The 13,424-nt window shown below is 36.2% G+C and overlaps 1 protein-coding gene across 1 annotated transcript; it reads left to right on the forward strand.

The window, feature by feature from the left end:
- Positions 1-1,327: 1,327 nt before the first annotated feature.
- LOC113506476 (pseudouridine-5'-phosphatase-like) lies at positions 1,328-8,525 on the forward strand (the record flags this gene model as incomplete). Its single annotated transcript, XM_026889318.1, has 8 exons — positions 1,328-1,442; positions 2,546-2,820; positions 3,614-3,696; positions 3,935-4,070; positions 5,496-5,626; positions 6,139-6,237; positions 7,217-7,276; positions 7,985-8,525. Coding segments are annotated over 8 exons (1,061 nt in total), but the record flags the coding sequence as incomplete, so codon positions are not given.
- Positions 8,526-13,424: the final 4,899 nt, after the last annotated feature.

Genomic DNA, 13,424 nt, shown 5'->3' on the forward strand with positions numbered 1-13,424 from the left:
AAATAAATTAAGGAAAATAATGTGCGGAAGCCGGTTAACTTGCGAATGTTTCAAGGGTGTGTTGCGTCACGTCAGAGGACTACGGGCGGGTTACACTCTGACACCAGGTTGTACATCAACCATACGATAAGGTTTTCAAGAGGTGATAGCAGGACCTTTGGTTGAAAAAGGTGAGGTTTGTGTTTTTAACATACATGTAGTGATGAAAGGACCGAGTGAGAGCGGGATAGTGTGAGAGAGAAGGGTGAAAGACATACGATGACATGTTTTACAGCAATGATCGAAGTTTTAAGACGATGGGATATCATCAAATGCCTCCTTCCGTTTTGGGTTGAGCGCAAGGGAGTGTCAGACTTCTACTGACTAAACCCACCCATGTTCCGTCCTTTGCCCTTCGTGTACCGGGGCCACGGTAAACCTTGCGGACAATCCCATTACCCCGGCAGGCGTAAACCCTAATGGGCTCCTCAGCAGTGACGGTTTCCTCATGATGGTTTCCAAATCATGTGAGTATTAAAAACGGTATATTATTTCTATACATTTCGCCTATTTTAAATTCTGTTTTTGGGAGTTCTCTATTTACGCGTGGAACTGTAGCAGTGAAACTAGGGCAAGCCAAAGGTCTTATTAACCATTTTACGAATTTCTTTTGTTTATATGAATAGAAAATGTTAATACGTAACTATATTACGGTGACTTTACAAAACAAATAAGAATCCCGTTCATTTTCCTATTATCCTATCCACACACAAACATTACATTATTTTTTTCGTTTGACTGTATATTTACGTGTGACATACTTAATTTTAGTTATCATTTAAGAGTGGTCTTTCAGAGAGATTTAGGAGTGGTGAGAAAAATATTTATTTTTTACGGATCCGGCGACTGGGACTACGGTCCTAGTTTATTGCGGTCCCAGTCGCCGGAAGCCTCGAAAAATCGACACCCACTTCTAATGTCAAGGAGCGCTTTACAAATATTCAAATACTTGCTATTCCTCGCGGGCCCGCCCGCTATAAATCGAAAATGATCCCACAGTTACATAATATCAGGATATCCTGTGTTAAAAACTATCTCTGTACCATGTTACGGCCAAATCCGTTAATTAGTTTTTGCGTGAAAGAGCAACGAACATCCATACATACAAACTTTCGCGTTTATAATATTACCAGGATTAAGTAAGGCACCCAGACTCAAAACAAGCACACAAACAAACTCTTTCCTGCCGGGGATTGAACCCAGGTTCACATCCATTACCATGGTGACCTATACCACTCAACTCTGCAGTATCTTATATTAACATAATATAAATATTTATTCTTGACAGTTGCATCGGCATCGACTACTGTTGACGAGGTCAAAAAAGTCACTGGATTTTTTAACCAGTCACTCCTCAGTTCTACTCCAATCCAATCGTCAGACTTGGCGGCCATCTTGGTGACGTGAGTTGTCCGTACCTTTCCATAGCGAGCTGTTTTTTAATGATGTTTTTTTTTTTCGAAAAAAGGACGTCATCGGCGTTTACTGTGACAAGGTACTTTGGTTTGGTCTGTAGTTCAGGTAAATTTTGGCAAATTGTGAATGAGTTATCTAATTAGTAGGGCAGAATAATTTATGGTCTCCAATTAATGTTTTTTTGGGTAAAAAGGGAACCCTATTACAAGTACACTACTGGCTCTTCCATCCGTCACCAGGAACTTGGAAGTCCGTCCCGATGTATCTGATGAATCGTGATAGCAAGACAGGTGAAATATCCACACATGATGTATTTCTGTAGTCACTGTAACAAAAAATCAAGATTCAACAGTTGTTACAGTTATAAAATCATTTGGTGACTCGCAATTTAAACGTGACTTCCGAAACATGTTGTGACACAGAAGGTCACCCATCTATGGACCGACTGTATCAAGCAGAGCTTAAACTGTGATCGATCAACTTGTGCAGTTACACTGTAGTCAAGAGCTTCTCAAAAATAATGTTTGATAATGAAATGCAAATGCAAATTCCGTGTTTCGGAAGGCACGTTAAATTGTGGATCCCGGCTGTTACTCATAGATCTTTGTCGACTTTGTTTGACTCAATCGTTACAGGTAATTAGAAGCTCCAGTCTTACGACCAGTCTAAGTAAGGAGTATCGTGTTACCCAGGTAACTTGGTTGAGGAGGTCAGATAGACAATCGCTCCTAGTAAAACACTGGTATCTACCTGCATCCGGTAAGACTGGAAGCCGACCCCAACATAGTCGGAAAAAGGTGAGGGATGAATATAATATAATATATCCTGGGACAACTCACACACGGTTATCTGATCCCAAGCTAAGCAGAGCTTGTGTTATGGTAACCAGATAACTGATAAACTTACCTATATATTTCTAAATACATACATACATATTATAGATAAATTACACCCAGACACCAGAACAAATGATCATGCTAATCACACAAACATTTGTCCTGGGTGGCAATCGAACCCACGACCTCCGGTATAGCAGTCAGGGTCACTAACCACTAGACCAACAGGCCCGTCGATGGAATACAAATAAAAATTCAGTAATAGAACCTCACCGCAATTTACTTTTTCCCAAACTGACAGCTATCAAATTCAAGTACCTTCAAAAAGCGGTGGCAAAAATCTACAGAGTAAATGTTGAAAAAAAAATAACAAAAATAGGAAAAGTCAGTAGCTATGATGTTACGTTTTTTTCGCGTACGTTTCTCGAAGCGCAATACAAACCATACTCTGGTTTCCCGAGAGGGTATTGCGCAAAACGTTTTCAGAGGGTCACGCACTGTCTGTTTGATCTAGATGGAACTATTCTCAGTGAGTTTTTTTTAATACATTCATATTTTAGTCCCTCCATAATGTATCAAGTTGTTAAAATTAAGTAGTTACAATTTTGAACTTTATTGGAAAGAACTAACGGCTGTTATTCCTACATCTTTGACAGTCGTTACAGGCAGTCAGAAGCTTGAAAAAGTCTGACAGCCAGTCTAACCAAGGGGTGTCGTGTTGCCTAGGGTTGAGAAGGTCAGATAGGTAGTCGCTCCTTGTAAAACACAGGTACTCAGCTGAAACCGGTTGGACTGGTAGCCGACCCCAAGATAGTTGGGAAAAGGCTAGGCCGATGATGATTGGGAAGAACTAAGGTGTAGGAGAGGAGGAAAGTAATTGTACGTGCAATTAGTTCTTTGCTATCCAATGTCCTTCTTATCGTATGGTTGATGTACAACCTGGTGTCAGAGTTTCAACCGTTTGAAGACCTCTGACGTGACGCAACACACACTTAAAAAGCTTTTAAGCGTGTATCTTTACAATGGTCGGTAAACACGGTTTTCAGCTGAATGTAGTGAAACTGGAAGCCGGTGAAAACTCGGAGAAGATAAGAAAACTAGATTCAAACTGACAGAATAATTTATTTAATACCGATTTTTCGGTATCGCCCGACTAGTTTTGGACCCAACCGGAGTCCTAATTATGAGGTGACGCGACGGCCGGCGAGTGAGTCGAAACTAGATGGGCTATTCCCATAATTATTTGCTAGTAAAACGAGATGAAAAAGATAACTCCACCTTATGATACTATAAAACGAAAATAAGATTTAATTTCTTTGCAGATTCCGAGGTAACATACCATAAAATGTTAAAAGACGTCTGTGCGAAATATGGAAAAAGGTATACAAAGGAATTAGAGAAACGGGTATGTCTTATAATGCATAACACTTATGACACCAGCCTGTAACTGTCCCACTGCAGGCCTCTCATACAGAGAACGAGCATTGGTCACCACGCTTGTGAGCTGCCCCACGGTGGGGCGCCATTACCGAAGTTGTTAATAACCCCAGCTTGTGGGCCAGCCACCAGCAGGTGGAAACGCAACGGAATCTTTATACATAATAGGATCATTCCAATTTTGATCAATTTAAATATTTTTTTAGAACTATGGCTCGACTGACAGTGAAATATGCCGCAATGTGGTCAAAGAATTACAACTTGGGATATCGCCTAATCAGTTGGAATGTGAGATGATCGAACTGTCAGAGAGGACGCTCCCAAAGGCACCTTTACAAGCAGGTGAGTATTTAAACTTTAGTTCATTATTATACACCGTGATTTTTTAGTCGTCTTACAAAAGCAGCCCAGTTCATGTATCCAATGACTAGAACACGTTCGTGATAAAAAATAGGTATTTATGAGATTTGAATAAAAAAAATGCAATTTTTATTCAATATTATGATGTAATTCGTAGTTTTTTAGAAACACAGCTCTGTTGCGAGCGCGGTCCGAGCCTTGTAACAATGGTGAGGGGCGCGGAGGGTGGCGTTTTTATCATTTTTAAGAGTATATTTCAGATTTCTCTTGTTTAATTTTCTTCGTAGTTATTATCTTAGTTGATGATAAAAAAAGAATAATCGCGCCTAGGGGTATTTTACGTCGGATACATGAACTGGGCTGCTTTTGTAAGACGACTAAAAATCACCGCGTATACTTATTCAGGGACTGTGGTATTAGGTAGATGGCAAGGAAAAAAAGACTCCCGTGCGTCGCGATGATTTTCAAAAACATTCAAGTCACATGCACAAAGGCACTCGGACTCAGGACAAGTATTCCTGGATCACACAAATGAGTGTTAGATTCTACGCGTGGATCAATCTTGTGTCATTTTTGTGATCCACGAATGCTTGTTCAATTCACATACACAAAGACACTCTCAAATGATGTGTGTGAATAAACTCATTAGTAAGGGAGTCTTTTAAAGTAAAACAAATATTCTTAAATACGAATCAAGTTCATCTTAACAGTTAAAGGGATCTGTTTCATTTTGTGCTGGAGTTTCTTTGGCCACCCTCAACCTTCAGCATCAGATAAAGTCTTGTCATCATAAATATTGCATCCAGCTCAATCGGAATCCGGGAAGTGGGTCTTTAACTTGCAAGATTTGATTACAGACAAAGGGACAGGTGTACCTAAATTAAAGCTTGTGTGTTTTCTTGTCCTTACAAACATAATTCTCAAAAAACGTCGCTGTCGCGTTGTTGTTACCCTATCTAGTAGTCCTTACACATGACCCGACTGCAGAACTCTACAATAGGGTATTTGACTAGAGCTAATAACATAAATCTGTATAGTCCGTCAGACAGATTTCCAAAAAATATTGAATATGTATTTTTCATTTTATGTCATCATTAAAAGGTAAGGAAGATAAAAAGTTTTGTAGTTTGCGCTAAAAACATCACTTGCTATTAATACGAAACGTACTGGTAAGTGACGTCACACGAGATTTTTAATCACTGTATCCCCGTAATTTTTTGTTACAAGATAAAATAACAAACGCGTAGCCAATGTTTTTTTTGGAAATCACGTCCACCTCACGTATTTTTATTTTGACGTCACGTCACTTACCACGTTTTTTTACTAGCAAGTGATGTTTTAGCTCAAACTCTCTCTGACGGATTACACAGATTATTTTTGCCAAGTACCCTATACATCTATCTTCAGGTGCGGAGCGCCTCCTGACCCACCTCCACGACACCGGGATCCCGCTGGCGCTGGCCACCAACTCCTCGCGGCGGGCGGTGCGGCTGCACGCGGCTGCCAGACCCAAACTCTTCGGAATGTTCCACCATTGGGTAAATTAAGTTATAAGTGTATATGTGCAAATAGCGAAGTCAAAAGCTGTGTATTATAAACGCGTAAGTTTGTATGCATGGATGTTTGGCCCTCTTTCACGTAAAAACTATGAACTTGGTACACGGATAAATTAAGACCAGTTTGTTTCGTAATTTATTATCAGTGTAGTCTTAAAGGTATTTTAAAAAACGACATGTTCAAGTGAAGATATATATTATCCGACTTGCAGAAAAAAATGATTTCCTTTCATTCTGTCCTGACCCATGTCGTTTCCGGACACCTCAGCCATTTGGAGGACAAGTTATAGTGTTCAACTAAAGCGATAAAAAGTAGCCTATATCTACCCCCATACCAAATTTCATCAAAATCGGTCCAGCCGTTTAACAGTGAAGGCATCACAAACATACCTAAAAACCCACACTCACATACCATCCCCTTAATCCTCATACTAATAGAACGGTTCCATGCATGCGCGCTTTTCTTAAGTATACTCATCAGGCTGTTTTCCAAGGTATGTGCTACGGATCCCGGCGTGGACCGGGGCAAGCCCTTCCCCGACATCTACCTGTACGCCGCCTCCCTGTTCCCGGACAAACCGAAACCCGCAAAGGTAATCCTCGTCCGCCATTACACGAGCTTACAATGGATTATTTTGAACTGGCGGTTATTGACCCACATAGATTGGTTGGTAGAGATTGGTGCGTTTAGTTAGGGTGGAGACTAGGTACAAATTTCTCCATTGTGTTATTTTTGTTTACTTAATTGCAGATTTTTAAACGCTTGGAGTTTTTGTATTAGGCCTAGTTGGTTGAGGAAGTGAGAACATCGAAACTCAATGTGCTCGACGTGTCGCTAGTTCGATCCTTGCTTGAGATAGTTGTTTGTGTGATCTACGAATACTTGTTCTGAGTCTGGGTGTCTTTGTGCATGTGACTTGAATGTTTGTGAAACCCCCCGCGACACAAGGATTAAACTCGTAACTGGGGAATAACCTTACTGGGAAACCATTAAAAACACCTTGCGAATTCGTTTAGAATCCTCAGTATGAATCACTCAGTCATTCACATTCAATGTTAATATAAAAACTGCTTACTCTTTATTGATTAGACAATAAGATTACTTTTCGCAAATGGTTGTGACTTGTATGGGTCCACATTTTTCAACTATTGCACAATTTTTTATCCATATTTCTGTAACGTCATGACAACTAGACAGTTTTTGATGACTAACTTATGAGTCGTAAAACAATACTCGTTAGAGTTCGCTAAATAAAGACCAATATGACTGCACGGATGTCGGATAGTTGAGTGGTTGAGGTCAAAAAGCCAAACCCACTGTGCGCAATGTATCGCGGGTTCGATTCCCATGTAGGACAAGCATTTGCGAGAATCAGGAATGCTTGGCCTGAGTCTGGCTGAGTTCGCAAAACCCCTGCGACACAAGGATTGAATTCCTTAACACGGGAATAGATAACGTATCTTTCTATCTGTCACCACACTATTCCTTATAAACTTTCTCTCTCATTCTCCCCTAATTAATAATATAGATATGCAATGAAAGGGTTTTGATTTACCTACTCTATATTTCAGTGTCTGGTCTTCGAAGATTCGACCGTCGGGTTAGAAGCAGCTTCCTCCGCCGGAATGCAGGTATACACCGTGATTTGTTAGTCGTCTTACAAAAGCAGCCCAGTTCATGTATCCAATAACTAGAACACGTTCATGATAAAAAAAAATAGGTATTTATGAGATTTGAAAAAAAAATGCAATTTTTATTCAATATTATGATGCAATTTGTAGTTTTTTAGAAACACAGCTCTGTTGCGAGCGCGGTCCGAGCCTTGTAACAATGGTGAGGGGCGCGGGCGGCGGCGTTTTTATTATTTTTAAGAGTATTGTTTAATTTTCTTCGTACTTATTATCTTAGTTGATGACAAATAAATAATAATCGCGACTAGGGGTATTTTACGTCGGATACATGAACTGGGCTGCTTTTGTAAGACGACTAAAAAATCACCGTGTATAATAAACTACATAAGGTCTTAACTGTCAGGAAACTCGTCGCATTAATTGACAATTACATCATCCGGTTGTAAAATCGGGTTAGTCGTCGATTCCCTACTTTCTATATTGAGATGCAGATTCGAACGATTCGGGCAAGTTAAATTCGGGCGAATCAACTACTTAACCGTAAAATCAAGAATTAACAAGATAAAATAAATATATATTAAAAATGTATAGTTTTTTATACCCCAATTCCTCAATCGGTTTGAGAGTTATGATGCCACAGACTAACAGTCAGATAGACAAACTTATAGCACCATTTCGCGTGTCGGTTTAGAAAGATTTAATTTTCAGGTCGTCATGACACCACCTAGACATCTTGCACCGGAGTTTTCTAAAAAAGCGACCCTCATCATCAAGACTCTCCTGGAATTCAAACCTGAAATATTCGGACTACCCCCATTTACTGGGAAACCAGAGTACCCTACGAAAAAGCATCCAAAAATGTACTATTAGACATTAACAAACTTTAATTGATAGTAGCGAATCAATCAATTGAATACAACGAATCAATTGATTGAATATCACGTACCAATCATTTGACTCGCGGAACAATCTATTGAATACAACGAATCAATTACTTGAATTCATTGAAGCAATCATAATAATATACAAAAACACCATGCAATAGATATTTTCATCTATTTAAAAATATACCAATCTATCTTATATTGAAGATAGAGATTGGTATTTATTAATTTATAATATTCGGATGTTGTTTTGCGATCCAGTTTTAAGTTTGATACAGAATTATATTTGAAATCTTTATCATAATACTGCGCCTGGCCTTCCCGGCTGGGTGCAGGCTCTTAGACTACTTGTTTCCCAGCCGAAGGCGACAGGGTCGTCAAAACAACAAATTTAGACTGAAACATTAACTTACGCAAGTAATTTATTGCAATCGAAATAGCTTCAGGCTTTAATGTGCATTCTTATTTCACTTATCAAGCAATGAGTGCTCGTGGCTAAGTAACACCCTCACAATTCGCACGCTCACGGGTCAAGTCACGCTTAACGTGGTCGGTCAAACGATGGGTGACCATATCGCTGTCATAACGAGTTTCTCAATGTTTGAATGCACGGTAGACTGTACTCGTGTGACATATGTACATCTTTAACGGTTATTTCTTGTAATCAGAAGCCAAAAAGATATCGTGTTGCCCAGGTAACTGGGTTTAGGAGGTCAGATAGGCAGTCGCTCCTTGTAAAACACCGGTACTTAGCTGAATCCGGTTAGACTGGAAGCCGACCCCAACATAGTTGAGGAAGAAGACTCCATTAATCAATACATATTTGGGTGATACTCGAGAGAATCAGCCATTGTTAACTGGACGATATGTAATTTAATTATGGCTATGGGTATCTATGAATTCGTTCTTATTAAAAAGTATTTAATACGTTTCTGTACTTATAAAAGCTTTAATATTATAGGTACTATAGAAACATTAGACTGCAAAACATAATTCTTCTTTGCCACCCCAAAGAAAAATATACTACTGCCGTTTAAATTGTTTTCTTGAACCTACTAAGTTTATTTTGTACAGATACTAAATTATGTTATACTTAATTGCGTTTACGACTAAAATATGTAATTTAAACGCGTGAAATATTAATTACTACGTATAAAGCGAATTAAATTTAAACTGAATATTTTTGATAAACGCTTTTAACTAAGAATAATTAGTATTAGATAACCATACGACCATAATCATAACCTATTTCAAATTGACAATTATTGAATTGTAAGTTAAATTGGAATATTCAATTGAAATTACCAAATATGTTGAATATTTATAATTTAATATGTCTACAGTATACATTACTTCGCAAAGATAAATGACTAAGGAAGTGGTCATGCCAGTCACTTGAGCCAAACTACTTTCAGCGCCATCTATTAGAAAGATATGGAAACAATCACAGAAATAACCAATTTAATATCAGGTTAACTGATATTATCAAAAAAATATTAACAACTAATTAGAATCCGAAAATTTATGCTCAAAAAAACATATTAATAACTTTTTAGAATCTGGGAAAGTTACGCTTACGGTAGATTTTGAAGATGATAGCCCTGTTTCTATTGCGAATGCTAAGTCTGTGCGTTTGTTACCTCTTTACGCTAAAAATGCTGCACCGATATGGATAAAATGTTGGTAGGCTACATTTTGCAGCCTTTACAGACATTTATGTGGGCGAGGCCGTAAGCAAAAGCCATAGCCGCAGCAATAAACTGCCTATAAACTGGAATCTACAATTATTAATTCTTTGTTAAAAACATGGCTTTTCATAGATTGTTCGCTTTATTCAATCATTTTCAGCATCCATTTATTACAGAATTATTAAAAACTATCAGAGAATTGCCATATTTTAACATAATATAACTTGAAAAATAAGTATTTATTTGATAAGCACCCGCGACAGAGATCCGTTCCTTAGAAGATAGCTCAAAAACTGACTTTCACTATTTCATTTTACTTTTTTAGATTGTTTATACGAAAATAATATTGAATTAGGATAAAGGAATCTTAATTTCAAACATATTGTTTTATTACCAACTTCAAAAGAAAGGCTTTTGAAAGTGACTTGATATGGTTGTCATTTTTCACTTTTTCTCAAAGGGTTTTAATAAATCAATCTTGTTGGAGGCGTGGAAGCGAGACGGGGAATCTCATGCCGTCTCTTTCACAACTGCAATATTGATTTTAAGATCTTTGATAGAACTTTAAAAGCATAGATTTGGACTTGAATGTAAAAAATTAGTTGATTTACTAAAATAGATGGAATAAATCTAGATTTAATATTATTTTCAGGACCTAAGGTTTTCCTTACCTAAATGAATTATTTCGATAGGTATATCTTATACATCTTAGAGAACATTATGTATTTAGATAAATATATTATTTTATTAATGTTTTCTTATTAAGATTATTTTTGTATTTATACGGCCATTAAATAATTAAACTATAACTGGTGTTTTCTTTAATAAGTGTATCAGGTATTAATATTTGTGTCTGTTTGATTGAAGCTCCTAAACTCATGACACCATTTTGATGCAGTTGGATTTAATATTAGGAAAGAAGGATTATACATTGTTCTAATCAAAATTTTAAAACCAATACTACCCTATCAGACTGTATTCTTGCTTTGGGACCAAAGTAATTGTCAAGACAAAAAATGCGTAAACTGGATGGGGTTGTATCATTCTATAGTGTAGTTTCCGGCTCCAGCATGAAATCATCTTCAATTCGTATTAGTTCTGCCTTGTCACACATTATACACATGCAGGCAAAATGTCATCTCAATCAGAAACCGAGAAGCGGGTCTTTAACTTGCAAGATTTGATTACAGACAAAGGGACAGGTGACAACTAAAAGGTTGTAAAATAGTTCGATAAAGGATAAATAAATAAAATTCATTATCATGTTACATACAGTATATTTACGAACCACAGAACCTCCATACATACTAGATAAATTTACAATTACTATGGACAGAATTAAAGAGAACAATCGAAATAAAATGGCAACACTACCAATTTGTAATCTGGCAACATTGATCTGTATTCAAGCTAATTTAAACACACTTGTCTTTGCTTGTAATCAAAACATAAATCATTTTTCAATTTCATAAAAAAAGTTTAGTCAAACTGAATTTTAAGTCCAAAAGCTAGCAACATAATACAAATATATGTTTTCAACAAGCAAAGATAAACGTTAATTTTGATAACCAGTACATATATAAAAAATAGTATATTACAAATATAATTTTGAACCTTTCCAAAAAACTGATATAACAATTAGCATTTTAGAAAACCGATTAAAATTTATTTGGTATAATTACATTTATAGACAAAAAAAATCTTGATACGAAAACCAAAATTTCAATTTTTCCTTAAGATTTTTTTAACAAGACCTTTTTTTAGGCAACACAGACATCCAGTCCTCTCTATGTCTGTTTTTAACTACTACCGTCATATACACTCAATAAAGGTTTTAACAACACTTTGAAGACTAAATTCCGAATGAAAAGGACGCTTGCATTGCCTTTATACATACTATCATCGCATTTCTTGTACAAACAAAACAAATTTATTCTCAAATAATTTAAGAAAAAGTATTCAGAGACAAAATAAATTAAATGCGACCAAAAATTCGTCTTTCATACAAACACATATAACAAATAACAAAACAAATATAAAATACAAAATTTCTACACAAATTTATAAACAATTGAAGAGTATATACCGAATAGAAAAAAACGGTTTATCAATTTGCGAATAAGTTACATTTTTAAAAGGTATTTTTGATGTAACCACTCAAATGTATTGAAATGAAACTACAAGCCGTTCTAATCAACACTTGTATAAATTTAGTGAAGTTTTTAAAACGTATTTTTAAACCGAATGTCACGTGATGTGCGACTTTAACGTACATTTGAGCGATTTCAATCATTATACAGCTTTTAAAAATGCCACTTATCGAAGAATTAAGTTTGGTTAAATTAAAAGAATGGCAAGTTTTAATGTTGCGTGGTCATAATACTTTTAAGAGAGTAAATATGACCAAAATTAGTGAACCTTTTATTCATTGGTTATTTAATTTTGCCTGTTGAGACTTAACAGTCAATACACAGAAATTTATTTTACAATTACCCCACACAAAAAAATATATAATTTTTACTTTTGAAGATTTCAATATAATTTTATTCTTGTAGACGCCATATATTTTGAGAACCATCACAGTTCAGTGCGCTTTTAAAGGACTATTGATATGAGTAAGCAAGACAGCGATACACAAGACGTAGTGTCATCTTCCTTTCTCAATAGCAACACTCCTGCTCCAATAGTTGATAGAGGCACAGTATTTTCGATTCTTGCATTTTTCTGAACTTGATTAGAAATATCATTACATAAAGGGTGGAAGGGATATCAATGCAATCGTAGTCCCAAGAATTCAGGACAGAATTTCGGACCTTTCATTACCGTAAATGATAGAATTTTTATCTGTTTATTCCTTTAATTCTCTTAGCGAAAAACAATAATGTGAATAACACTAAAAAGTTCTTCCGATCATGTGTTTTTGTTTATGAAACTAGGCGCGATCAATCTCTTGTAAAGTTTAACAGAAATTTGGGTGCCAATATTAATAATTATACCTTGCTCTCAATACATGAGCAACAACTGTGTAATGCAGTTTCTTTTTCTTCATTTTCAATATTAATTTCTTATTAAATGATACAACGGCTTACTCACGCGTATTTATCGGGATTGCCGCCGCGTCAGCCCATGATTAAAGACTCCGGTTGGGTCCGAAACTAGACGGGCAATCCCGATACATACGCGTGAGTAAACCGTTGCATCATTTAATAATGAATCGGTCTCACGATAGTTACTATCAAAACTTGTTTTCTCTAATTGTATTAAAAACTTAATTTTAGTAATTTTATATGTTTGCATCGATATCCCTTCTACCCTGCAAGACTTGGGTCACAAATAAGGGTATAAAATTTAATTCAATCATATTTTTTTATGGCTATGCCAATAGAGAAATAATATTTATATTTACTCTATAAAGTATTCATCTTTATTTAACAAATTATACTTTATGTATGAAAATAAAGTAAATTCAATTTTGGACTTTTTATTCAAATAAAAAAACTATCAGTTCTTTCATAACTTTTAGTTATAAAATTATCCAACGCCTTTTCAGAATTCAGTTTTAAGACATCTTTGCGC

This window comes from Trichoplusia ni (assembly GCF_003590095.1).
Source record: "Trichoplusia ni isolate ovarian cell line Hi5 chromosome 17 unlocalized genomic scaffold, tn1 tig00001913_group16, whole genome shotgun sequence".
Classification (NCBI taxonomy): Eukaryota; Metazoa; Arthropoda; class Insecta; order Lepidoptera; family Noctuidae; genus Trichoplusia; species Trichoplusia ni.